Source organism: Loxodonta africana, chromosome X (assembly GCF_030014295.1).
Source record: "Loxodonta africana isolate mLoxAfr1 chromosome X, mLoxAfr1.hap2, whole genome shotgun sequence".
NCBI classification, from domain to species: domain Eukaryota; kingdom Metazoa; phylum Chordata; class Mammalia; order Proboscidea; family Elephantidae; genus Loxodonta; species Loxodonta africana.
Window position 1 is genome coordinate 124,367,995 of NC_087369.1, and position 27,907 is coordinate 124,395,901.

The 27,907-nt window shown below is 43.6% G+C and overlaps 2 protein-coding genes across 5 annotated transcripts in view; one reads left to right on the top strand and one right to left on the bottom strand.

Moving 5' to 3' along the window:
* The window catches only part of SLC25A53 (solute carrier family 25 member 53), a 38,740-nt gene extending 13,383 nt beyond the window's left edge, over nt 1-25,357 (bottom strand). The window contains exons 1-4 of one of the 4 annotated variants that reach the window (XR_010319827.1): nt 25,267-25,357; nt 13,449-15,566; nt 13,151-13,196; nt 10,878-11,561 (exon numbers count right to left, since the gene is read on the bottom strand). Coding sequence is in view for 1 of the 4 variants with exons in the window: in XM_003414822.4 (XP_003414870.1) it covers nt 14,615-15,535 (921 nt within the window). In the remaining 3 variants the exon portion in view is untranslated. Of the gene's footprint in view, nt 1-10,877; nt 11,562-11,600; nt 15,567-25,266 lie in introns of those variants that run through there. The other 3 variants (XR_010319826.1, XR_010319828.1, XM_003414822.4) reach the window with 3 other exon arrangements.
* Nucleotides 25,358-25,500: 143 nt separating this feature from the next.
* ZCCHC18 (zinc finger CCHC-type containing 18) overlaps nt 25,501-27,907 on the top strand; it is a 47,090-nt gene continuing 44,683 nt past the window's right edge. Inside the window, 1 exon segment of the mRNA XM_010594739.3 lies at nt 25,501-27,663. Coding sequence (XP_010593041.2) covers nt 27,215-27,663 — 449 coding nt within the window. The 5' untranslated portion in view covers nt 25,501-27,214.

Below are 27,907 nucleotides of genomic sequence, written 5' to 3' on the forward strand. Positions count from 1 at the left end.
AAAAAGAAGAAGAAAGTGGGAGGCCTCACTCTACCTGATTTTAGAAGCTATTATACCACCACAGTAGTTAAAACAGCCTGGTACTGGTACAACAACAGACACATAGACCAATGGAACAGAATTGAGAACCCAGATATAAATCCATCCATATATGAGCACCTGATATTTGACAAAGGCCCAGTGTCAGTTAATTGGGGAAAAGATAGTCTTTTTAACAAATGGTGCTGGCATAACTGGATATCCATTTGCAAAAAAATGAAACAGGACCCTTACCTCACACCAAGCACAAAAACTAACTCCAAGTGGATCAAAGACCTAAACATAAAGACTAAAACAATAAAGATCACCGAAGAAAAAATAGGGGCAACGTTAGGAGCCCTGATACAAGGCATGAACAGAATACAAAACATTACCAAAGATGACGAAGAGAAACCAGATAACTGGGAGCTCCTAGAAATCAAACACCTATGCTCATCTAAAGACTTCACCAAAAGAGTAAAAAGACCACCTACAGACTGGGAAAGAATTTTCAGCTATGACATCTCCGACCAGCGCCTGATCTCTAAAATCTATATGATTCTGTCAAAACTCAACCACAAAAAGACAAACAACCCAATCAAAAAGTGGGCAAAGGATATGAACACGCACTTCACTAAAGAAGATATTCAGGCAGCTAACAGATACATGAGAAAATGCTCTCGATCATTAGCCATGAGAGAAATGCAAATTAAAACTACGATGAGATTCCATCTCACTCCAACAAGGCTGGCATTAATCCAAAAAACACAAAAGAATAAATGTTGGAGAGGCTGTGGAGAGATTGGAACTCTTATACACTGCTGGTGGGAATGTAAAATGGTACAACCACTTTGGAAATGTATCTGGCGTTTTCTTAAAAAGTTAGAAATAGAACTACCATACAACCCAGAAATCCCACTCCTTGGAATATACCCTAGAGAAATAAGAGCCTTTACACCAACAGATATATGCACACCCATGTTTATTGCAGCTCTGTTTACAATAGCTAGCAAAAAGCTGGAAGCAACCAAGGTGTCCATCAACGGATGAATGGGTAAATAAATTATGGTATATTCACACAATGGAATACTACCCATCGATAAAGAACAGTGAGGAATCTGTGAAACATTTCATAACATGGAGGAACCTGGAAGGCATTATGCTGAGTGAAATTAGTCAGAGGCAAAAGGACAAATATTGTATAAGACCACTATTATAAGATCTTGAGAAATAGTATAAACTGAGAAGAACACATACTTTTGTGGTTATGAGGTGGGGAGGGAGGGAGGGTGGGAGAGGGTTATTTATGGATTAGTTAGTAGATAAGAACTACTTTAGGTGAAGGGAAGGACAATACTCAATACACGGAAGGTCAGCTCAACTGGACTGGACCAAAAGCAAAGAAGTTTCCCGGATAAACTGAATGCTTCAAAGGTCAGTGGAGCGAGGGCGGGGGTTTGGGGACTATGGCTTAAGGGGACTTCTAAGTCAATTGACAAAATAATTCTCTTATGAAAACATCCTGCATCCCACTTTGAAGTGTGGCGTCTGGGGTCTTAAATGCTAACACGCGGTCATCTAAGATGCATGCATTGGTCTCAACCCACCTGGATCAAAGGAGAATGAAGAACATCAAGGTCACACGGTAACTGTGAGCCCAAGAGACAGAAAGGGCCACATGAACCAGAGACTTACATCATCCTGAGACCAGAAGAACTAGATGGTGCCTGGCCACAACTGATGACTGTCCTGACAGGGAGCACAACAGAGAACCCCTGAGGGAGCAGGAGAAGAGTGGGATGCAGGCCCCAAATTCTCATAAAAAGACCAGACTTAATGGTCTAACTGAGACTAGAGGAATCCCGGTGGTCATGGTCCCCAAACCTTCTGTTGGCCCAGGATAGGAACCATTCTCGAAGACAACCCATCAGACATGGAAGGGACTGGACAATGGGTTGGAGAGAGATGCTGATGAAGAGTGAGCTACTTGTATCAGGTGGACACTTGAGACTGTGTTGGCATCTCCTGTCTGGAGGGGAGATAGGAGGGTAGAGAGGATTAGAAACTGGCAAAATTGTCACGAAAGGAGAGACTGGAAGGAGGGAGCAGGCTGACTCATTAGGGGGAGAGTAAGTGGGAGTATGGAGTAACGTGTATAGAAGCTTATATGTGACAGACTGACTTGATTTGTAAACTTTCAGTTAAAGCACAATAAAAATTATTAAAAAAAAATCAAAAGACACATTGCATTGGGCAAATCTGCTGCAAAGAACTCTTTGTAGGGTTGAAAAGCAAAGATGTCACCTTGAAGACTAAGGTGCGCCTGACCGGAGCCATTGTATTTTCAATTGCATCATATGCATATGAAAGCTGGACAATGAATAATGAAGATCAAAGTAGAATTGAATCCTTTGAATTGTGGGGTTGTCGAAGAATATTGAACATACCAGGGACTGCCAAAAGAAGGAACAAATCTGTCTTGGAAGAAGTACAACCAGAATGCTCCTTAGAAGCAGGGAGGGCAGGACTGCATCTTATATACTTTGGACATGTTGTCAGGAGGGATCAGTCCTTGGAAAAGGACATTATGCTTGCAGAGTCAGTGGAAAAGAGGAAGACCCTCAAGGAGGTAGATTGACACAGTGGCTGCAACAATGAGCTCAAGCATAGCACTGATTTTAAGGATGGCGCAGGACTGGCAGTGTTTCATTCTGTGGTACATACGGTCACTATGAGTCAGAACTGACTCGACTGCACCTAACAACAACACTCATATTGGCAGTGTAGAAGGTTTCACATTTCCCCCACATTTCTTGCCTATGTTTAGTATTTTCAGTCTTCTTTTTGCCAATCTAATGGGTGAAAATTAGCATCTCCCTAGTGTTTAAACCTGTATTTCCTAGATTATTTCATGAGGGTGAACATCGATTTATAGGTTTTTCTAGCCATACTTATTTCCTCTTCTGTGAATTGCCTTTTCATATCCTTGGCCCCAATTCCTTTTCATTTGTCTTTTTAGTATTGTTCTTTATGGGTTCCTTACATACTCTGTATTCTAATTATTGCTCTGTAATATATTTTACAAAAAAATTCTGAATCTGTTGTTGATTATTATTATTTTGCACTCACATTTTGTTGATTAAGAAGTGAATTTAGACTAAATCTTTGTGAAGTAAAAAATGACTTTTGGTAACATATAATTAGATTGGTTAGAGAACCCGTACGTAAGAAAGTAGTATCCTATTAGGCTAGTTTTCAAAATGTCTTATTTAAGGACAACGTACATACAGGAAAGTAGACATATCTTGATGAATGTTCACAAAGTGAAGACACGTGTGTAACCCCCCTCCCGATTAAGACAGAGAACACAACCAGTCCCCCAGAAGCCTCTCCTGTGCCCTATTCCAGTAGCTATGCCCAGGCACACAGTAACCACTCTCCTCACTTCTCACAGCGTTGATTAGTTTTGCCTCTTCTGTACTTCATATAAATGAAATCATTCAACATAGACTCTGTAGCGCCTGGATTCTTCTGCTCAGCATGAGGTTTGTGAGAATCATCCATCTTGCCATATATATTTATAGTTCATTTGTTCTCCTTTCTGCATCTCATTTCATTGTATGAACGTATCACAATTTGCAGGTCCATTCTATACGAAGAAGAATGCGGCATCAGGATTGGAGGAAGACTCATTAACAACTTGTGTTATGCAGATGACAGAACCTTGCTCACTGAAAGTGAAGAGGACTTGAAGCACTTACTGATGAAGATCAAAGACCAGCGCCTTCGCTATGGATTACACCTCAACATAAAGAAAACAAAAATCCTCACAACTGGACCAATAAGCAACATCATGATAAATGGAGAAAAGATCGAAGTTGTCAAGGATTTCATTTTACTTGGATCCACAAACAACGCCCGTGGAAGCAGCAGTCAGGAAATTGAAAGACGCATTGCATTGGGCAAATGGGCTGCAAAAGACCTCTTTAAAGTGTTGAAGAGCAAAGATGTCAGTCTGAGGATTATGGTGCACCTGACCCAAGCCATGGTGTTTTCAATCACCTCATATGCATGCGAAAGCTGGACAATGAATAAGGAAGGCTGAAGAATTGACGCCTAGGAGTGAGATTGCTGGTCACTGGGTATGCATATATTCAGTTTTAGTAGAGATAGCCAACTAGATTTCCAAAAAGCTCGCACCAATTATTGCTTGTCTTTTTTTTTTTTTTAAGTACAACTTAATTTAGTTTTTTATTTATTTTGTTGTTGAGAATATACACAGGAGAACATACACCAATTCACCCATTTCTACATGCACAATTCAGTGACATTGATTACGTTCTTCAAGTCGTGCAACCGTTCTCATCCTCCTTTTCTGAGTTGTTCCTCCTCCATTAACATAAATTCACTGCCCCCTAAAGTTCCTATCTAACCTTTTGAGTTCCTTTTGTCACTTTGATCCCATATAGGTAGTTCTTAGTAGAGCATAATGCTCAGGGAAGACATTTTTAACCAGTTAGCTATTGTTTGTTTTTAAGTAGACTTCAGGGGGTATTTTTGGTTTAGGTTTTAAAGATTATCTCAGGGCAATAGTGTCAGGGGTTCATCCAGCTCCCGTGGCTCTGGAAGGTCTGGAGCCTATGAGAATTTAAATTCTGCTCTGCGTTTTCCTCCTTTTGATCAGGATTCTTCCATAGAATCTTTGACCAAAATATACAGTAATGGTAGCTGGGTACCATCCAGTTCTTCTGGCCTCATGGCAAGAGAGGCGGGTGTTAATGGAGGCAATCAGCCACATGTTCCATATCCTCCTCCTATCCTGACTTTCCTTCTTCCTCTGTTGCTCCAGGCAAATACAGACCAATTGTTGTGTCTTGGATGGTCCCTTGCAATCTTTTATGATCCACCCCCACCCCCGTTGCCGTGGAGTTGATTCTGACTCATAGCGACCCCATAGGACGGAGTAGAACTGCCCCGTAGAGTTTCCAAGGAGCGCCTGGTGGATTTGAACTGCCAACCTTTTGGTTATCAGCCTTAGCACTTAACCACCATGCCACCAGCGGTTCCTTTAAGATCCCAGGCACTAGCAATTGTTGTTTGTCTTTAAACTTCAATTTTGTTTCTTGTGTCTTTTATTATACAATTTTTTATGGAATCAAATGTACCAATTTTTACTTCAAAAGTTGTGTCTTTGGGTTTTGTTCCAGGATATGCTTCCCTACTCTGAGGATATTATGATTTTTATCTATATTTTTAATTGGTTTTTGTATTTTGGTCACGTTCTTTGAGTCTTTTTTTACATCTAGATTTTATTTTTGTGTAAGGCATGGATCTGAATTTTTCCCATAAGGAAAATCAATGGTACCAATCACATTTATTAAATTATCCATTGTTTCTCCACTCTTTTGCAATGTCACATTTTTCATATATCAATTTCTCATTTTTTTTCCAATTTTATAATCAATTTGTCAAGGGCCACAGAATAATGGGCCTGTGGAATTTGAATTTATGTACTAAATTGAATATTGGATTTATTGAATTAATTTGAGAAGAATTGGCATTTTATGACATCAAATCTCCCCATATATGAATGGGGTATTGTTGAGATCGGCAATTCACCATGGGCCCTGGGTGTCCCTGCTCGTTCAATAATATGTCAACATGAGGGATCAAAATATATAAACTGATTTCTTAAGAAGGTGGATTGACACAGTGGCTGCAACAATGAGCTCAAGCATAACTACGATTGTGAGGATGGCACAGGACCAGGCAGTGTACCTACCGTTCTGTTGTGCATAGGGTCGCTATGAGTCAGAGCCGACTCAACAGCACCTAACGACAACATCTATTTTCTCATAAAACAGAAAAGCATTACTTATAAGAAATTCACAATAATCCCATATCTGAGACTTCTCTTTGTTAGAATTTTTTAAAAAGTATGTAACTAATAAAGATCTAACAAAAGATATGTTAGATACTATAAAGAATATTATGAAACTTATTGAGAAACATTAAAATGAGAGTTTCAACCATTATTTGTTTGCATTAAAACTCAAAAGTCACTTTTGTGGAAATAAATATCTCAACAGTACTTTTTGTAGAAAATAAAATCTCAGGATTTATTTTTGCAGGTATTGAGAAGAGGAGTTAAACTCTTTTGGAAAAAAAGAACGAGGTGGGAAGACTTTCCTATCAGATATCAAGGCTTATTACAAAGCTACAGTAATTAAGGCAAAGCCATACTGGCACCAAACCAAACCCATTGCCGTCGAGTCGATTCCAACTCATAGCAATCCTACATGATGAGTATGATATATTGGCACCAGGTTAGAGAAATAGACAAATAGTACAGAGCAGAGAGGCCCAAAACAGGCCCAAGTATATTTGAATACTTGATATTGAACAGAATTGGTATCGTGAACGAGTGAAGAAAGGAAAGACTTTTCAATGATATTTGTGTAATTCAGTATTTATAAGGACAGAAGCGAAATTGTAACTGTTATCACATTTGTTAAAAATAATCAAAACTCATTGAAATTTCACATAAGGTTTATTCTGAGCAGTTATTCTACATGGATATAGGGAGATTATATCAATTCTAGAAAAAGCAAATGGCTTGGAGAAGCTAGGTACGCTGGGGCTTATAAAGAGAAGCGGAGGGAGAAATATAGAAGACCAACCATTGGCTAATCTTAACATGATTGATTGAACCCTGCGCTCCCCCCTTCACTGAAATCAAACTGATATCAGGTGGCAATATGGCCTCTGGCTCTCTACCCAGCCATATTTTTGAAATTCAAATTTAGTAAGCCTGGCTTCAAAAAGGAAAGAAATGAATTGCAACTTTGGGTGAAAGAAAAGCCTCTGGCAGGATTAATTTTGGTCAGAAATTTCTTTACAGTGAATATTTGGTTTTGTGGGTGAGAAAAACCCCAAAATCAAAGTAAGATGTCTGTTATTCATTTTTCTCTTTGACACATTCTACACAAACATTAATTCCAGGTATATTAAAGTTCTAAATTTAAAAGTCGAAACTGTATAAATTTAAAAGTTCATTTAGGGGAATGTCTTGATGATGCTGTGGTAGAGAAGGATTCCTTTAAAAAGACAAAAAGCAGTAGCCATGAAGAAAAAAGCTCGATAACATTGACTATATTAAAATTAAAAATTTCCGTTTATCAAAAGAAACCACTAAGGAATCCAGATTTTCCAGAGCCATGGAGGCTGGATGAACGCCTGAAACTATTGTCCTGAGATAATCTCTAAACCTTAAACCAAAAATACCCCCTGAAGTCATCTTAAAACTGAACAACAGTTTAGGTTACCTGGTAAAGAATGTCTGTCTTGAGCATTGTGCTTTTTAAGATCCATCTATATGGGATCAACTTGACAGCAGCAACTCGAAAGATTAGACAGGAACTTTAGGGGGCAGTGAGGTTATGTTAATTGGGGATGAACAACTCGGATAAGGAGGGTGCGAATGGTTGCACAACTTGAAGAATGTAATCAATGTCAATGAATTGTACACGTAAAAATGGTTGAATTGGTGTATGTTCTGCTGTGTATATTCTCTACAACAACAAAAATAAATTACATAAAAAAGAAAACATTAAGAGAATGGGGAAAAAAAACACGCCACAAAGTGGGGAATGGTTATGTGCAACACAGATAAAAGTCAAAGGACTAGAAGTTCGAATGTATATAAATAACTCCTTAAAGTAATTTGAAAAAATCACTTCACTCAACATAAAAATGGGTAAATGTCTTGAATAGGTGCTTCACAAACATGGAAATCCTAATGTCCCACGTTGTTGTACATTGCCATCAAGCCGATTCCAACCCATAGCGATCCCATGTGTGCAGAGTAGAACTGTGACCTTTTGGAACCAGATCGCTAGTCCTGGCTTCGAAGGCATCCCTGGGTGGGTTTGAACTGCCAAGCTTTCAGTTAGTACCAAAAAAACAAACCCTCTGCCGTCCAGTCAATTCCGACTCATAGTGTTTCTAAGACTGTAAATCCCCACAGAAGCAGACAGCCACATCTTTGTCCTGTGGAGCCACTGGGTGGTTTTGAATCACCGACCTTTCGGTTAGCAGTCGATTGCTTTAACCACTGCACCACTAGTAGTCAAATGCTTAACCATTTGCACCACCCAGGGTCTCTAACCATTGCTATCAAGTTGATTCTGACTCATGGGGACCCTATAAGATAGAGTAGAACTGCCCCATAGGGTTTCCAAAGAGCAACTGGTGGATTCGAACTGTCAACCTCTTGGTTAGCAGCTGAGCTCTTAACCACTGTGCCACTGGGCTCCCCAGAGTCTGTAGGCACATTAAAAGATGTTCAACATCACAAATATATGCACACCCACGTTCATTGCAGCACTGTTTACAACAGCAAAAAGATGGAAGCAACCAAGGTGCCCATCAATGGATGAATGGATAAATAAGTTATGGTATATTCACACAGTGGAATATTATGCATCGATAAAGAACAATGATGAATCCATGAAACATTTCATAACATGGAGGAATCTGGAAGACATTATGCTGAGTGAAACTAATCAGTTGCAAAAGGGAAAATATTGTATAAGACCACTATTATAAGAACTCGAGAAATAGTTTAAACAGAGAAGAAAATATTCTTTGATGGTTACAAAAGTGGGGAGGGAGGGAGGGAGAGGGGTGTTCAGATAGTAGATAGTAGATAAGAACTCTTATAGGTGAAGGGAAAGACAACACGCAATACAGGAGAGGTTAGCACAACTGGACTAAACCAAAAGCAAAGAAGGTTTCCTGAATACAACCAAACACTTCGAAGGCCAGCATAGAAGGGACTGGAGTTTGGAGACCATGGTTTCAGGGGACATCTAGGTCAATTGGCATAACAAAATGTATTACGAAAACATTCTGCGTCCCACTTTGGTGAGTGGCATCCGGGGTCTTAAAGGCTAGCAAGTGGCCACCTAAGATGCATCAATTGGTCTCAACCCACCTGGAGCAAAGGAGAATGAAGAACACCAAAGACATAAGGTAAAGATGAGCCCAAGAGACAGAAATGGCCACATAAACCAGAGACTAAATCAGCCTGAGACTGGAAGAACTAGATGGTGCGTGGCTACAACAGGTGACTGCCCTGACAGGGAACACAACAGAAAACCCCTGATGGAGCAGAAGAACGGTGGATGCACACCTTAAATTCTCGGAAAAAGACCAGACTTAATGGTCTGACTGAGACTAGAGGGACCCTCTGTTAGCCCAAGACTGGAAACTTTCTTGAAGCCAACTCTTCAGACAGGGATTGGACTGGACTATAAGACAGAAAATGATACTGTTGAGGAGTGAGCTTCTTGGCTCAAGTAGACACATGAGACTATGTGGGCAGCTGCTGTCTAGAGGCGAGATGAGAAGGCAGAGGGGGACAGGAACTGGTTGAATGGACACGGGGTCTAGAGGCGAGATGAGAAGGCAGAGGGGGACAGGAACTGGTTGAATGGACACGGGGAATACGGGGTGGAGAGGAGGAGTGTGCTGTCTCATTAGGGGGAGAGCAGCTAGGAGTACATAGCAAGGTGTGTATACGTTTTTATATGAGAAACAGACTTGATTTGTAAACTTTCACTTAAAGCACACAAAAAAGTTCAACATTAGTAACCAGGAAAATTAAATTATAAGATGCCATTTCACACCTACTGGTGGCGCAGTGGTTAAGAGCTCAGCTGCTAACCAAAAGGTCGGCAGTTCAAATCCACCAGCTGCTCCTTGGAAACCCTATGGGGCAGTTCTACTCCGTCATATAGGGTCGCTAGGAGTCGGAATCGACTCAACAGCAACGGGTTTGGGTTTTGTTTTGGTTTTCATTAGTGGTACTGTGGAAGAAAAGGCCTGGCAATCTGCTTCTGTTAAAATTACAGCCAAGAAAACCTGTGGAGCACTTCTACTCTGTAACACATGGGATCACCACGAGTCAGAATCTACTCTGCTGCAGCAAACAACAGGTTTGTGAAAATGTTTAAATCTGCTGATACCAAGCATTGGCCAGCAGGTGGAGCAATGAGAACTGTCCAGCACTGCTGGTAAGGATGTAAACTGGTCCAGGAATTCAGGAAAAGTTAGGCATCACCTAGCAAAGTTGAAGGTCCTGGTACCCTAAAAACCAGCAATTCCACTCTTGGATAAATATCCTAGAGACACTTGTGTTTATGTACACTACTAAGAATATTTGTGATAGCACCCTTCTGTAACAGTCAAAATCTGAAAACCATCAGAATGTCTCTCCCAGTTAGAATGGATGAATTGTAGCATATTCGTACAACAGTATTCATTACAGAAATAAAAGGAGCCAACTACAGCTACCTGAAAAAACACAGACGAATCTCACAATGTGGAGTGAATATTAAGATTGTTAGAAAATAGTACATATAAAAAAAAAAACGAAACCCAGTGCTGTCGAGTTGATTCCGACTCAGCGACCCTATAGGACAGAGTAGAACTGCCCCGTAGAGTTTCCAAGGAGCGCCTGGTGGATAGATATTTTCAAATATATAATGTTAGCTGTTGTTGAATGCCTTCTAGTAGATTCCAACTCATGGAGACCCCATGTGATAGAGTAGAACTGCCGCATAGGGCTTCCTTGGCTGTAATCTTTATGGAAGCATGTTGCCAGGTCTATCTACCTAGGAGCTGCTGGGTGGGTTCAAATAACCAACCTGTCCAGTTAGCAGCTGAGGACTTTAACCACTGCGCCAACAGGGCTCACATCTGTAAAACAAAACTGTTGTTCTGGGATGCTTACAGAGAAGATAAACGTATAAAGAAATCAACAAAATGATTATTGCAAAACTCAGGATAGAGGTTACCTCTAGAATGGAGAGAGATGAGGGAGGGTGGGCGTTATCCAGGTCGTCTATTTCTTGTCCTGAGTGGTCATTACATGGAAAACGGCTTTATAAAAGTTCTTTTAACTGGCAGCTCTCTTCTGAATGCTCCTCTTAATGAAATAGAAAGCAAGGTCACCAGCTGGGAAAGAGGATGGGAAAGGAGGTGTTGAAGATTTGAGGAAAAAGAAGATGGTATAAAAGAAGCAGAGATGTTGGAGAGTGATGTTCCCTATCCTGTGATGAGGAAATATATTTTTAACTTATTCTTTTATGAAAGCTTTTTATTTTTTCTTGGTTATGCTTTTTCTCTCATATATAACATTATTTTATTAATTTTAATATACTGCACTATATGCAGTTATCCTGCTTAAAATTATAATGCCATTTACTGTCTAAAAATAAAATTTTAAAGCAAAATTAAGTCTTAATAAACCATACAATTAAAGATAATAGTCATAATACATTAGTTATTTATTATTTTACCCTGAGCTTTAGAAAAGCCGATGTAGTTTACATTTAGACAAAAATACATAGAGCTCATACAGGGATTGTGTGACTTCTTATCCTTTCATCCTTTTTCTTTCAACTTTTAGTTGTTAAATTCTACGTAGGTCTTCAAACAGATAGATATTTATTACCTCCTTGTTGTAATGATCTCAAGTCCTAAAAGTAATTTTTAAATGTCAGAAAATGGAATCATATTAACATCACAAAGCTAAATATTAATAATGATATTTAAGATTATTAGAAACTATTACACTGCACTTTTAAACTTTACTCAGAAAATTTTCATGGAAAAAAAGTGGATAGGCCTATATAATTTTACAATATTGCCTGGGTTGTACCAATTCGTAAAAATAATTATTTCAATTATTACAAATTTTACTTGTAAATCCATGTTGATAATTACATAGGTTCAAGTACCAACTTACATAATATTAATTTAGTTTTTACAAGGCAAATATAGTAAAGTCAAACAACTGCCACCAATCTAGCTTTAAAATATGCCATGAGTTTTCATTTTGTAATATTCTGTAACAATTGTAACATTGTCAGAGACAAGACAGTCTTTTTTAAAGAATTCGAATCTACAAATATTGAATCGAGAAATATCAAAATTTGATGTCTGCAGCTCTCAGAGAGTTCAGGGAAAAATATCATCTTGTGCGTGTGTACAGAAAGAGTGCACACTCAAATGACAAAGCCAAGCCCAACATCTGCTGCCGTCAAGTCAATTCCAACCCATAGCAGCCCTGTAGGACAGAGTAGAGCTGCCCCACAAGGTTTCTAAGGCTGCGAATCTTTACAGAAGCAGACTGCTGTCTCTTCCTCCCACAGAGCGGCTAGTCGGTTCAAACCACAGACTTTCCGGTTAGCAGCAAATAGCAAAAGCAAATGGGACAAAATGTTAACAGTAAGTGAATTTGGGCAAATGGTATACAGGTGTTCTTTGTACCTTTCTTATGCTTCTAACTTTTCTGTAAGTTTGAAATTATTTCTAAATAAAAAGTTAAAGTGAAGAAAAGAGGGGAGTAGTGATGGGTTAGCCCCTTCTTTATGGCATAAAAATCAAGATCATAAGCTATGAGTTTTTGTAATGAATATTTTCTTCCTTCTGATATTTAGCCTTGAACTAGAACTAGCTGCTGTTCTATTTTTCCTTTCCTTGTGCAGACTCTGTGTTCCACCTCCAATCCAGTTTTAGTCTCTGGATTCCTCCAAATTGAATCTACAAGTGTAGGACTGTCCCAAGCCACCCACTTCTGCACAAGGATCAGATGTGGGAACTCATCTGCACCTGTTCTGGCCCAGCCATTTTCTGTTGACCTTGCTAGCAAATGCTCTCTGATCTCGTATCACCAATAGCTGTGTCTTTAATATCTGTGCTACTCAGTTGAGGGATTCTCAATACTAGGATGTACAATCAGGTCATTATAAATGACAAATTTCTTTGGTAAGGAGGTGCAAGCGGAGGTCATCATCATCTATAAGGAAAATCGCAACAGACATCATATTGGAACTCCTCAAAATTCCAGAGTTGAAACAAACAGCATAGTTACACAGTGTAATTCTGTTTATGAAATTCCAGTTCCTGAAGTGGTGCTAATCACAAACATGCCATCAATAACACAAACTCATCAAATGTTCCATTTGAAAGAAAGTAATTTATTATTATCATCATCATTAGCAGCACAAAACTAAATCCACTACTAAAAGAAAACAAAAAACATACCCTAAGGCATGGGACTTACTGACAGTGTGTCAATAACATCATCTTCATGTACAAGGGACAGCACCCTGAGGATATAGACCATATCACAGTTTAATACTCAATTCAATAATTCAGTCAACATTTATTGAGCACCTAGGCACAATGGAGGGATTTAAAGATACATACAAGAGTCCCTGCTTTCAAGGAGTTTTATAGTCTAATAGTAGGAGGTATTCGAAAATTCCAAAAAGAATACGGGACCACATGGGATCAGTACCATAGAGATGTTAGAAGTATTATTGGAGAGGGGCATCACAGGAAACTAATATCACATTCACCTGGGAGAATCAAGAGGTTCCATAGACGACGTGGCATCTGAGCTGGGCCTTGAAGACCTGGATGGATTTTGGCAGACTGGCATGTGGAGGAGGGACACTGTAGGCAGGGTGAATAGTGTGGGCCAAGGCATGGTCATGGGAGACTTCATGGCATGCTTAGGGGGAGAACAATAATCCAATTTGGCTTGGTGGGTGGGGTTTGTGTAAGTGGAAATGGTGCGGTAAAATGCTGAGTTATATAGGAACTATTTTTTTTTAATGGTTTTGAATGATACGCTAAGATTTCTTATCTGTAATCTGTATCATGGTAACTATATTTACCTAGTCAACAAAATATGCAATTATTTGCAAAGAGATATGATCACTTCATTTCCAGATTTATCAGGGAAAAGCAAGTGGTTTCTAGGCAGTGTTATCACCCTCCTATAACAAATGTCCCAGCAGATAACACCAAGCAACCTATAGGAGATTTTTCCTCTTTTGCGTGCAATTAAATCACTTTCCTCAAGGTCTTTAGTCTTTCCATCCAGGGACCACACCTCTTTCCACTCCCATCTCCAGTCCCACCAGATTTTGTGACACCTGATCAGTCTAGGCAAGTTCAATTTGGGATTTCCAGCCACAGCCATTGCTCTGAAACTAGGATCCACGACCATGAAAAGTGAGAGTGGTAGTGGTAGGGGTAGTGAACAATGTCATTGAAATGGTCCCATCTGAGAAGTTCTATGGAATCCTCATCTGAAGAGTCAAGGGTAGTTCTTTGAAACTGGAGTTCCTGGTTCCCCATTCAGTTTAGCCTGGAGGACAACTGGAGAGGCCTCAGTACTCACAGTGCCTGATTAAGGTCATCCTTATAAGTTACCTCTTATTTTCAAGGAATTTCTTAAAGGAATGACATTTCATCTGGGTTATAAGTTATCTGAAGGCTTGTTGGGTCTGGAGCTGTGGATAGACTGGGGTGAGTTTCTCTTTCGGTCCAAGGAAACTTGTTGGGTTTTGTCTAAGCCCACCAGGCTGACAGTTGGAAACTTCACCCATGCAATGATGGGTATTATTGTGATGGAATGGCTGTATTAGGTAACCAAGCCAAAAAAGTAAGCTACATAGAACCAATGTGGGAGGGCTTAGAACAACAAAGATGCCCTGGCCACACTTTCTGCAGCTGATCAGTCTTTCAGCTCTTTCCTGGAGTGAGACCTCCTTTGCAGGAAGTCATGGATAGCAGTCGTGAGGCCCCATGTCACACTGGACCTTAAGATGACCAGGGAGCCCCCACGGTAGATCAGGAACACCTTTCGGCCCCTAGTGTCCCACACATCCTGGGCAGAGGCCCACAGGCTAGGCATGCTGTGCCAGCCAATATGGGACTGCATATTGGCAACCAGCACAATCAGAGGATACAGGATTAGGCAGGTGACTGTTCCATTGATGCCACCAGACACCAAGGCAGGAACCCAATGGGGCAGGCCTTGTGCTGCCAGGCCATCCTGGATGGGATCCTTGAAGGAGAAGTACAGAGCACTCCCCAGGCTGTTCCTGACGAGGACAGGCCAGAAACCCCGATAGTAGCCCCGCGACACCCGCCCCCAAGGCCCGTAAGAGTTGAATTCCTTGAGGATGCTGAAGGTGCTAGGGAAGCGGGCTTGCTTGCGACCATCCTGGAGCACATTCTGCACCCTTTCAAAAGGACTGAGTGCCACTGCCTCCACCACACCAGACATGAACCCTGCTGCCCAGCGGTGTCCCAGGGAGTGTGGCCCGACAGGGGAAAGAGAGCCCAGCAGGGTATCATAGGTCCCAAACAGTAGAGTCCCTTGCAATGTCTTGGAGAGAAGAGGGGGGTAAATTCCCCGGTAGAAGTATTGAGGGCCTTCATGCCAAAGCTGTCTCACAGCCTCGGACACTGCCACAGCATGGATCTGTTGCCGGAACACAACCTTATAAATAGGAAAGGTCAGAAAAGTTGACATAAAGTTGGAAATGGCCCCAAGTGTGTAGGCCTGAGAGTGCCAGCTTTTCTTTCCTGGAGCTTCTGCTCGCGTCCTTTGCTGAAGCTCTTTCCCAGAAGAGTGGTTCTGTTCCCCCATGCTGAAGACAACTGGGAGCAGATGGAAGAAACTGGCAAGAGTGGAAAAAGAGAGGTTAGGCTGACCATTTAATTCTGTTGGTGAGCATTTTCATTGCTTAGTTAGAAACAGAACCCCAATAAACTCAGTTCTAAGGAAACAAGCAACTCTTTGGGGCAGTTTCTGAGAAATCCACCCACCCTTAAGAACTAAAGAATTCATCAAACTTAAAATAAAGGCAATTAGTTTTTCCAGACAGAGTCATCTCTACAGTGTTTTGCAGACACAAAAGGTTCCAGCATTCAAAGGCGGATTAAGATTAAATAAAGTTAAAAGGGGAGGGGGACACTCCAGAACCTACTGCATTCAACTGTCAGCACATGAAACTTTGCTTAATCAGTCACATTTGATAAACTACGAGAATGATCAGTTGCTACTCCCTTTCCCAGAGCCCTGGTGGCATAGTGGTTAAGAGTTGAGCTGCTAACCAAAAGGTCAGCAGTTCGAATCCACAAGGCGCTCCTTGGAAACCCTATGGGGCAGTCCTACTCTGTCCTATAGGGTCGCTATGAGTCGGAATCAACTCGACAGCAGCAGGTTTGGTTAGATTTGATATTCCCTTTCCCAGAAGTGTGGCACTACCTTGTAGAGGCAGAAAGGTGTTCATAAGTTGTAGTACGATGCTTTCCCTAAAAAGTTGGTAATAATTTGGGGGAGGGGAGAACCTCCTACCTCTCCCCCATCCCTGTGGATTCCTGCTGAAGTTGCAGCTGTTTCATGGCAATGCTTTCCGTGCCTTCCCTGCCAACTGAAAAGAGGGAGCCGCTGTTCCTGGAAGTTCGGCACCAAGAGGCTCCAAAACCCATTGCTGTCGAGTTGATTCCGACTCATAGCGGCCTTATAGGACAGAGCAGAACTGCCCCACAGGGTTTCCAAGAAGCAGCTGGTGGATTCCAACTGCCAACCTTTTGGTTAGTAGCCGAATGTTTAACCACTGCTCCACCAGGGCTCCCCAAGAGGCTCCACACCTGGCAATCTCCAAGTCTAACCTTGTAGACTTGTAGCTATATGACAGAGCTGGGTTTCTCAGTGTTGGCACTGCTCACATTTGGGGCCAGATAATTTTTTGCTGTGGGGGACTTTCCTGCGCACCCTTGACTCTACCCACTAGATGTCAGTAGCATCCCCCCCAATTGTGACAACCAAAAAATATCTCCAGACATTGTCATATGTGCCCTGATGGAAAAATCACCCCCTGTACTAGAGGGAATAGGCAGCCCAAAGACCCTAAGCTATTGCTCCCACCCCGGAAAGGCCTGGGAACAGGTGGGGTGGTATCAGAAGCAACTTGGGAGCCAGAGCACATGAAGGAACTTTGAGATCAGGAAGAGAAAAATGCTCAGTGCAGACCTGAGGACCTGAGGTAGCTTGTTACAAAGGAAACAGGGGCTCCACAGGGCAGAGGAAGGGTGCGCAGCAGTGGGAGACGATATGCTAGGGGATAGGAAGCAGACAGGTGTACGGGCATGGGGGAGGGCATGATGACCGGGGGATTCGTATCTGGATTGACAGGGACAGGAAGCCCAGTGGGAACTGCAGACCCAGAGGTTTCACAAAGAAACCTGGGCTATGCTGTCTCAGGGATAGCACAGGTTGAGGTCCCAGGGAGCGGTGCTGGGGTTCTAATTATGTTAGGTGTTGATGGTCCACTCAGTAGGGACAAACAGGGTACAGCTGAGGCCTGAGGGATAGGTAGAAATCAGGAGCTGCACGAAGTCCACTGCAGCCTCCCCCAGGCTGCCACTTCTAGGCTTGAGGTGCTTTGCCTTCCACAATCTTCCAATCGGCTCCTCCCAGGCTTCTGGCTCTCACTCCATTCAAAGCCCCTAAATCTGACCTTAGAACCACTCCCCTCCCCTGGAGCCGCACTTGATGGAGGGGGTGGAGGCTCAGCCTTCTCTGCTTGGCTGACACAATCTCCATCCCACCCCCAGTATTCAATGTTTGCTTTAAGCCTCAGCCTCCTTACCCTCATGGCAGGCAGGAGACTGAAGAGGGCCCCTCTGCCTCTGGCCCTTTAGCTGAGAGCTGGACAGGAGCAAAGGCTCAAGAGGCCCACTCCCTGCATCCCTCTGGGGCATCTCTGGGCCCCTGAGAGCAACGTCCACCTCTCCAGAGCCAAAAGGGACCTCCTGACCCCCAGGCAGGAGACAACTCCACTCAAGCCCCAAAAGCCACAGCGAGCTCAACATCCCCCAGCTCTCCTTTTCAGGAATCTTCTTTCCCAAGGCTTACCTACAAGTGAATAAGGGCAGCTGGTGAGGTAAATGGAAACCCTGGTGGTGTAGTGGTTAAGAGCTATGGTTGCTAACCAAAAGGTCGGCAGTTCGAATCCATCAGCTGCTCCTTGGAGATCCTAAGGGGCAGTTCTACTCTGTCCTGTTGGCGACTCAAGGGAAATTTTTTTTTTTTTGGTGAGGTAAATATTTGTTCCCTCTTCTTAGAATGCATTAATGCTCCACCTCCTCCCCACTTTATCCTGAGTGACCTACGAACATGTGTTCAGTGACTGCATAAAGCAGGGCTAGCATTTGGGAGACTAGCATTCTAAGCACCAGTTCTGCTTATCAACATCCCCTGTGGCCTTTGGCAAGTCACTGACAGCTTGCAACCCCTTCTACTTTGGGCCAATATTTGGTAGAACTTTTACATACCCCGATTCCTTCTGCCATCTCTGCAAATCATTTTTAGGGGTTAAAAGTGAGCAATAATTTATAAGCACTCTGGTGACACAGTGGTTAAGAGCTCAGGCTGCTAACCAAAAGGTCGGCAGTTCAAATCCACCATCCGCTCCTTGGAAACCCTATGGGGCAGTTCTACTCTGTCCTACAGGGCTGCTATGAGTTGGAATCAACTTGATGGCAACAGGCTTGGTTTTTTTTCTTTGTTTGTTTTACCATAAATATTTAAGTCATCATTCTAAAGGTACATTTTATAAATCTAATTATTCCTATTTTATTGGCGGAGGGGACATTTTTCTCCTATGTATTTTTCTGGTGTTTTAAGATGCCGGGCTTTGGGGGCAGACAGACCTGAGATTGGATTCTGTCTCCACCACTTAGCTTCCTTACTAACTTAGCTCTGTGACCCTGGGCAAGACACTTAACCTTATTCAGTTTCAGTTTTGTTTCTTCAGCTACAAAATGGAGACAATAAAACCTACCTGAAAAGATTGTTGCAAAGATTAATAAAGTAAATGATATAAAGTGGTTCAGCGTCCCTGGCATGATGTTCTGGATAAAAAAAATATACTAAAACAACAACAACAACACGAGATGCTTCCCAACCTCACATCTGTCTCCACAGAGCACATGCTCCTGGTTCCTGCGGGACACTCTCAGGCCAGCCCGAACCAGATGAAGTGGCTATGTTAGAACAAGTTCTGTGTTCACGCAGGAGGGAGGGAAGACCTTTCTTCCCTGATGCAAAGGTGCTATATAAACAATCCCCGGAGAACCTGACCCCTTAACATGAATTCAAAAGTAGATAACATAGAATGGGCCTGGACTCTGCCTTGAGATGTCACCTGTGCCCTATGATCTAACTCCTATTTTTTAACAATCTAGTCAAATGGGCCCAAGGGGTTCCAGACCCCTCTGGCCAGTCTAGTCCAGATGGATCCTGTGTGGCTGCCTCAAGATCCAACCCTACATTCAAGGCATTTAGGGCATCCCTCGGCCAGTCCTTCGGTCAGCTCAGAAATGTGTATTGATCATCTACTAAATCATTGTGGGTAAATCACTGTGGAGCTAGAGATGAATAAGTATTATAATGACATGTGCAAAGACCTGGAGTTAGAAAGCCAAAAGGGAAGAATACGCTCAGCATTTCTCAAACTGAAAGAGCTCAAGAAAAAATGCAAACCTAGAGTTGCAATATTGAAGGATGCTATGGGCAAAAAATTGACTCAGGAAGCAACAAAAGATGGAAGGAATACACAGACTCACTGTACCAAAATGAATTGGTTGACATTCAACCATTTCAAGAAGTAGCATGTGATCACGAACTGACAGTACTGAAGGAAGAAGTCTAAGCTGTACTGAAGGTATTGGTGAAAAACAAGGCTGCAGAAATTGAGGAAATAACAATTGAGATGTTTCAATAAATGGATTCAGCACTGAAAGTGCTCATTTATCTATGCCAAGAAATTTGGAAGACAGGTACCTGGCCGGCCAACCAGAAGAGATCCATATTTATGCCTATTCCAAAGAAAGGTGATCCAACTGAATGTGGAAATTATTGAACGTTGTCATTAATATCACACACAAAGAAAAATTTTGCTCACTCGTCTATGCCAAGAAATTTGGAAGACAGCTAGCTACCTGGTCAACCAACTGAAAGAGATCCATATATGTGTCCATTCCAAAGAAAGGTGATCCAATGGAATGGAAATTATAGAACAATATCATCATTAATATCATACACAAGCAAAATTTTGCTGAAGATCATTCAAAAATGGCTGCAGCAGTATATTGACAGGGAACTGCCAGAAATTCAGGCCAGTTTCAGAAGAGGACGTGGAACCAGGGATATCATTGCTGATGTCATATGGATCCTGGCTGAAAGCAGAGAATACCAGAAAGATGTTTACCTGTGTTTTATTGACTATGCAAAGGCATTCAACTGTGTGAATCATAACAAATTATGGATAACATTGCAAAGAATGGGAATTCCAGAACACTTAATTGTGCTCATGAGGAACCTTTACATAGATCAAGAGGCAGTTGTTCAGACAGAACAAGGGGATACTGATTGGTTTAAAGTCAGGAAAGGTGTGCATCAGGGTTGTATCCTTTCACCATACCTATTCAATCTGTATGCTGAACAAATAATCCGAGAAGCTGGACTACATGAAGAAGAACGGGGCATCAGGACTGGAGGAAGACTCATTAACAACCTGCGTTATGCAGATGACACAACCTTGCTTGCTGAAAGTGAAGAGGACTTGGAGCATTTACTGGTGAAGATCAAAGACCACAGCCTTCAGTATGGATTACACCTCAACATAAAGAAAACAAAAATCCTCACAACTGGACCAGTAGGCAACGTCATGATAAATGGAGAAAAGATTGAAGCTGTCAAGGATGATCGTTTTACTTAGACCTACAATCCACACCCGTGGAAGCAGCAGTCAAGATTTGCGTTGGGCAAATATGCTGCAAAAGACCTCTGTAAAGTGTTCAAAAGCAAAGATGTCACCTTGAGGACTATGGCGTGCCTGACCCAAGCCATGGTATTTTCAATTACCTCATATGCATGCCAAAGCTGGACAATAAGGGAGATGGAAGAAGAATTGATGCCTTTGAATTGTGGTACTGGCGAAGAGTATTGAATATACCATGGACTGCCAAAAGAACGAACAAATCTGTCTTGGAAGAAGTACAACCAGAATGCTCCTTAGAAGCAAGGATGGCGAGACTGCATCTTACATACTTTGGACATGTTGTTAGGAGGGATCAGTCTCTACAGAGGGACATCATGCTTGGCAGAGTACAGGGTCAGCAGAAAAGAGGAAGACCCTCAATGAGGTGGATTGACACAGTGGCTCCAACAATGGGCTCAAGCATGGTGACAATCGTGAGGATGGCACAGGACCAAGCAGTGTTTCATACACAGGGTCGCTACGAGCTGGAAGCGACTTGCCAGCACCTAACAACAGTAAAGGTGGAGAAGCCCTGGTTGTGCAATGGTTAAGCACTTGGCTGCTAACTGGAAGGTTGGCGGTTTGAACCCAAGCAGTGGCTCCGTGGAAGAAAAAGCTGGCAGTCTGCTCCCATTGAGTCAATTCTGACTCATAGCAACCCCACAGTACAGACTAGAACTGCCCCATAGGATTTCCACGGCAGTAATTCTTTTACAGAAGCTGACTTCCATGTCTTTCTCCTATGGAGAAGCTGGTGGGTTTGAACTACAGACCTTTTGCTTAGCATCGAGCACTTTAACCACTGCACCACCAACCAAGAAAACCCTATAGGTCAGTTCTACGCTGTGACATGGGGTCGCTATGAGTTGGAATCTACTGGACAGCAACAACAATATTGTTGTTGAACAATATTATTAATATCACATGCAACAACAATAACAACAATCAAGCTGGAAGGAGAAACACAAGAGCAATTTACTTTATCCAAGACAGGGAGCACTCAAAAAATTGCCCATAAGTAGGCTTCTGTGAGGTGGAGGAGTGAGGGCAGGCATTCTAGGCTGAGAAAGAGCCCTGACCAAGGCACAGAGGCTTAAAAGTGCAAGTGGAGGCTGGATGCAGGTTGTGGAGAGGCGATAGGGAGAGCTGAGGCTGATAGGGAGAAGCTGAGTAGAATGAGGGCCATATTTTTCCCCCCACTGCAGTGCGTTGTAGGGCAAGGACACGGGCTCTGGAATCATAAAGCCTTGGGTTTGAATCCCACTCTGCCACTTCCTAGCTTTATGACCTCGGCCAAGTCTGTTCACTTCTCTGACCCTCAGTATCTTTATCTGTAAAAGGAGTGTCATGAAGATTGCATGAGATAAAGTATATTAAGTGGTTAGCACAGAACCCAGTATGTAATTTGATCCATGAATTATAATAGTAGTTCCATTTAAAAATAGGATAATGAGAATGAAGGTAAGATTACAACTAAGTTGTTCTAAAGGCTGAAATTGGTCCAATGCACTGGATCATCTGCAGAATGCTTTTGAATTTGCTTGTCTGGAAGATAGCAGAGAATTGTTGGTCATGGGTTGGGGAGTCTGACAGCCCTAGGCTGGAGTCCCAGTGCCTCCACTTACAAGTCTGTGACCTTACACAAGTTACCTAACCTCCCTGTTTTCCCTGTCTGCAAAATGGGATAACAATGCCTGTCTCAACAGAGTTGCTGAGAAGCTTAAATGAAGTAACAGATGGAAATTTCCTGGCACAGAAGAGGCAGGGAGCCAAGGTAGCTATTAACTTTTCAACTAAAAGCTTTAACTCCTAACTTTCAGGCTTTTAAAGTTCATTTGTTAAGACTGGACAATGTGGCCTCATTAGAGCCATCAAATCGAAGCCCCTCCCACACAGGAGGCAAGAGATCAGTGATGCTCCGTATCCCAGCTTAGCAGATGCTCCTCCCAGCTCTGCAGGAAGAGACCATCACTTAGTTCTAATCCCAGCTCTGCAGGAAGAGACCATCACTTAGTTCTAATGGCCCAAACCAGGCACCTTTACAGAACCCATTTCCTTTCGCTATTTTTGTCAAAGCTCTGAGATCTTTTCTTTGTGCTGTTTGATCCCCCCCCCCCACCAGGTGTAAACGCAGATCATCCGATTTGGTGACGAAACCAATTTAAATGCAGAACAAGAGTCTGCCTGCAGGCCAGGATCAGAGGTCACTGTGCTGGGGAGGGGTTGCAAAACTCTGGATGAAACCCGAGACCTACTGCCAGCATCTCACCCCTGACTGTGACGCGAGCACCCTGCCTTCTCTCTACCTCCACCCCCCACTCCCCTCCTTCACCACCACCACCTCAGTGTCCTATCCAAAAGAGAAAGGCCACAATCCTGAGATGGAAGGTGCTTCATCTCCAAATTTGGATTGCTTACATCAAGGAATTCTAGATACTGGAGTTGGAATTTAGAAAGCAGAAAGGAGCAGATGCAGTACCTTGGCAGGCTGAGGACAACCAAAAGGTGTTAGGCTTCCAAGCATCAGTAGTCAAGTACAAGCAACGGCAACTCCATTGCACTTGGGCAGTCCACTCAGGCGGTGCATACCACCACCCCCCCCACAGACCCCCCCCAAAAACCCCAGAGGAGCCTCCTAGCCACGCTCTACATAAAGGAAAGACCTGCTCTCCAAGAACCAGAAGTAAGGGAAAATGGGGTAGACTTCCAAGCCACTGGCTTCACAGCCCATTCACTCCAGACTGCTCTGCATGCCGTTTCCATGGAGTTGCTCCTTCTCTGGGCCCAGTGATGGCAAATCCAGCAACGGAGAAGTCCCCTCAAGAGCTCACAGAAGGGCAACCTAGCAACCTATCCCCCAGCCAGGAAACAGAAGTGCTGTATAAGCAGCAGAGAGCTGTGGTTTGAGGGTCTAGTCGAACTGAGTTTCATTTCTCACACTTCTTAAGTACAAGTTGAAGGAAGTTAGTGTTTTGAAGAACGGTCGTAGAGGAGTGATTCTTAATGCTTTCTGGGCCGCAGACCCATTTGAAAATCTACAAAGCTGTGGGCTCAGGAATATAAACAGTCCAAAATCTGCATACAATTTCCAGAAGTTCATAGACCCCAGATAGGAAGGAACCTCTACTGTGTAGTGGCATTCAAGACAGATTTGCTATGGACAGATATATTGGTGGCAGGCCCATTTACTTATTCCTCTCAGCAAGATGTGTGCTTCGAACAGTGGTTCACAAACCTCTCCACACCTCAGTATAAACTACCAAACCAAAAAAGAAAAAAACCAAACCCGTTGCCACTGAGTTGATTTCGACTCATAGCGGCCCTATAGGACACAGTAGAACTGTCCCACAGCTTTTCCAAGGAGTGCCTGGATTCAAACTGCCAACCTTTTGGTTAGCAGCTGAGCTCTTAACTACCGCACCACCAGGGCTCAGAATCAATTACAACGGTGGTTAAAAATACAAAATCAAACTACCATGTGCACACAGTCCAAGTAAAATCAGAACCCCCCAGAGGTGGGGCCCAGGAATCTGCATATCTAAGAAGCTCTCCAAAATTATTCTGATGCAGCCAGCCTTGCACCCATACTTTGGTGAGTACTGGTTAATAACAAGGGTTTTGGGGTCAGAGAGACTTGGTCCAAATTTTGGCTTCACCTTGTAACTTCAGGCAAGTCATTTCACCTCCCTGAACCCTGTTTCCTTTGGGGTCATAATCAGAAATATCATAACCAAATCAAAAACCAAACCCGTTGCTGTTGAGTCGATTCCGACTTATAGCAACCCTATGTACGACAGAACAAAACACTGCCGGGTCTTGAGCCATCCTCACAATCTTTGCTATGTTTGAGTCCATTGTTGCAGCCACTCATTGAGAATCTTCCTCTTTTTCAGTGACACTCTACTTCACAGCACTAGGCAGCCACTGAAATCGTTTGATGTCACATACATAAAAAAAAAGTTTTCTAGGCAGAGTTTGCATTTGGAGAACAGACTTGCGTGTAAAATCAAATGGTGGTATTTATATACTGTATGATGTAGGACAAGACGGGTAACCTCTGTGTCTGTTTCCTCATCTGTATAATGGACATAATTTTCCTAGTTCACTACTTCTACATAGCCCCAAGTGGGCCCTCCCATCCCCGCTTTGGCTTTTCTCCACTCACCCTCAACCTGGCAGTAGTGAGGAGTGTTTACAAGGGGCAGCCTTTGAAGTCAGACATGTCGACTTGGGTTTGAGCTCTCAGCTCTGGACTTCCTAACCGTACTGCCTGGATGCTTAAGTTTCCTCTCTGTTAAATGGTCAGGCTGGTACCGCCTTCACAAGACTGCTGAAAAGAAATGAGACGTCCCTGGAAGCGCATCTGCGCACAAAAGTGCTCAGTAAATGCTTCTTCCTCCCTTCTCCCTATACAAAGGTGAGGAACTCTTATTGTTCACTTGATTTCTGACCCACCTCGTGTTGAAGGCACATGGTCTCAAAGCGCGGAGGAGAGCCGAGGAAGAAGGAGAGAGGGAGAAAGGAAACGAAGGGGAAGCAGCACACTCACGGATAAAATGCAGATCGGTCCGGTCCGTGCTTCTCAGCTGAACTAGACGCCGCACCGACTCCTGCACGGGTCTGCAGCACAGCCCCGGCCGCTCGCTCCCTCCTTTTTGCTAGCTTTCTGGAGGCCGGAGGCCCGCGAGGAGCCCGCCCCCGCGTCCCGCTGATTGGCTGCGCGCCCGGCTCGTCGCGCTCTCCTGTCTCAATGACCAAAGAATCAAAGCAGCCGGGGCCCTGGGAGGGCGGAACAGGCGGGCAGAGCCCGCCTCGCTGTCCAGGGCACCTCGCCGCCTCCACTCGGCTCCTCTCGCTGGGCGGCCGCGCGGAGCCGCTCGGTCAGGCAGCCTCGGGTAGCTTAGCGGTCGGCCGATGAGGTGCCAGGCCTTATCCCGTGCAGGGCGGCGGAGGCCGGAAGGTGGACTGCATAGCTGTCGACGCCTGCGCATCCGCTGCCCACCCGCGGATCACAGGTAAAGGGGCGCGACTGCCCGGCGCCCAGAGAGGAGCGGGGCGCCCCGCCAGTACTGCGGGATTGATAACCCTGAGGCAGGGCTGCATCCAGGGAGGAGGTGAAATACAACTAGATGCTGCCGAATGGGTAGGATTTACTTGGATTGATGAGTGGGGAGCATTTTCAGGGAGGATTGGGGCAAGAGGAACTGCAAGCTGTCCCCCTTTGCCTTCCTGGGGAGGAATATGCGGGTGTGCGTGTCCAACTTCAGTTCCCTTTCTCCCTGGCAGGCCATCAGAGCCGAATCCGAACTTGAATTCTGTGTGGCTGATTGCAGAGCTGGTAGGCCCACGGTTTCCCGGGGGAATGTAATTGAGGGGGCGTCACTTTGGCTGGTATTCAGAAGGTGGAAGAGGAAGTTTTCCTCTTGACGACAGCGGAGTAGGGGGTTGGTTGTGGGGATAAGGGATGAGTCTGCTTGTGACCCTTCCCTGCTGGCGGCGCAGCCTTGACGCCCTGAGGACCCGGATTGGCAACCGTCGATGGACAGAGGCTTACCATACCCTAGAGGCGACCGTTCTTAGGAAGGGTGCCAGTTACAGAGGCCGGAAGTGAAATGAAGGCTTGTGCTTGTTCCCAAGATCATGTAAAGAATCTGAGAGATAATGTGGAAACTTTGCGAAGGGGGTGTGGTTAAGACGTGAGACCATGACATTGATGAGATCTTATTTATTCCCATGAATCTGTGAACTTTAGACCATTGAGCTCTATTTTGAAAGCCCAATATCAGCTCCGCACAATATTTCACCCAGAAGTCAAGCAACAGTAGTCGTCCTTTTCTGGAAGACTGGCAGGAAGGGCTGTATGTGGCTGGCTCCAAAAGTACCCTGCTGGTGCAGGGACACCCACCAGCTCCTTGAAGTTGTAATTGCTGTTCTCCTGCAGGGTATTTTTTTAGGAGAGTAAAACAAACAAACAAAACCCATTGCCATTGAGTCGATTCTGACTCATAGCAACCCTATAGAAGACAGAGTAGAACTGCCCCATAGGGTTTCCAAGGAGCACCTGGTGGATTCCAACTCCCAGCCTTTTTGTTAGTAGCTGTAGCTCTTAATCACTACGCCAGCAGGGTTTCCTTTAGGACTTTAGGCAGTTATAAAATATACTGTAGCGTATTCAGAAAGAGGATGTGGCTGCAGACTGCTTTCCTGCAGCCTGCTTACTGGTTTTTTTTTTTTTTTTCCATTAGTCCCTATTTGAGATACAAGGAAGGCAGAGTCCAGGAACAATGCTTTGGGGATTCCTTCTGCAGATTAGCTTTTTTGAAGAGCCAGAGCATCTTGCTAGATAGACGATTATTGTCAGTTATGGCTAGCGTCGGAAATCCTGGTAGCATACTGGTTAAGTGCTATGGCTGCTACCCAAAAGGTCAGCAGTTGGAATCCACCAGGTGCTCCTGGAAACTCTATGGGACAGTTTTACTTTGTCCTATAGAGTCGCTATGAGTCGGAATCAACTTGAAGGCAACAGGTTTGGTTTTTTGGTTTTTATGGCTAGCATCATTGCACATATGGGTAATAGCCAGCAGCAGAACACACCTTTAATGCCTTGGGTCCATTCCATGCTGAAGTCCCTGGGGAAAAGCCTCGGTCCTTTAACGGCCAACTTGGCAGAGAGGAACCTGAAGTTGTTTTCAGGGAGGGTGGTGCCAGACCAGGTGGAAGAAACCTTTGAAAACTGGCTGATCCAAGTCAATGGGGTTTTGCCAGATTGGAATACCTCTGAGGAGGAAAAGCTCAAGCGCTTGATGAAAACCCTTACTTAGGGCCCTGCCAGGGAGGCCATGGGTTTGCTCCAGGCAGCCAACTCCAGCCTAAGTGTGGCAGGTTCCTTGCAGGCCATGAAACTGGTGTTTGGGGAGTCTAAAAGCAGTGTGACCACCCATAGTAAGTTTTTTTTTTAATAATTTTTATTGTGCTTTAAGTGAAAGTTTACAAATCAAGTCAGTCTGTCACATATAAACTTATATACACTTTACTACATACTCCCATTTACTCTCCCCCTAATATGTCAGCCCGCTCCCTCCTTCCAGTCTCTCCTTTCATGACTGTTTTGCCAGTTTCTAACCCTCTCTACCCTCCCATCTCCCCTCTAGACAGGAGATGCCAACACAGTCTCAAGTGTCCACCTGATA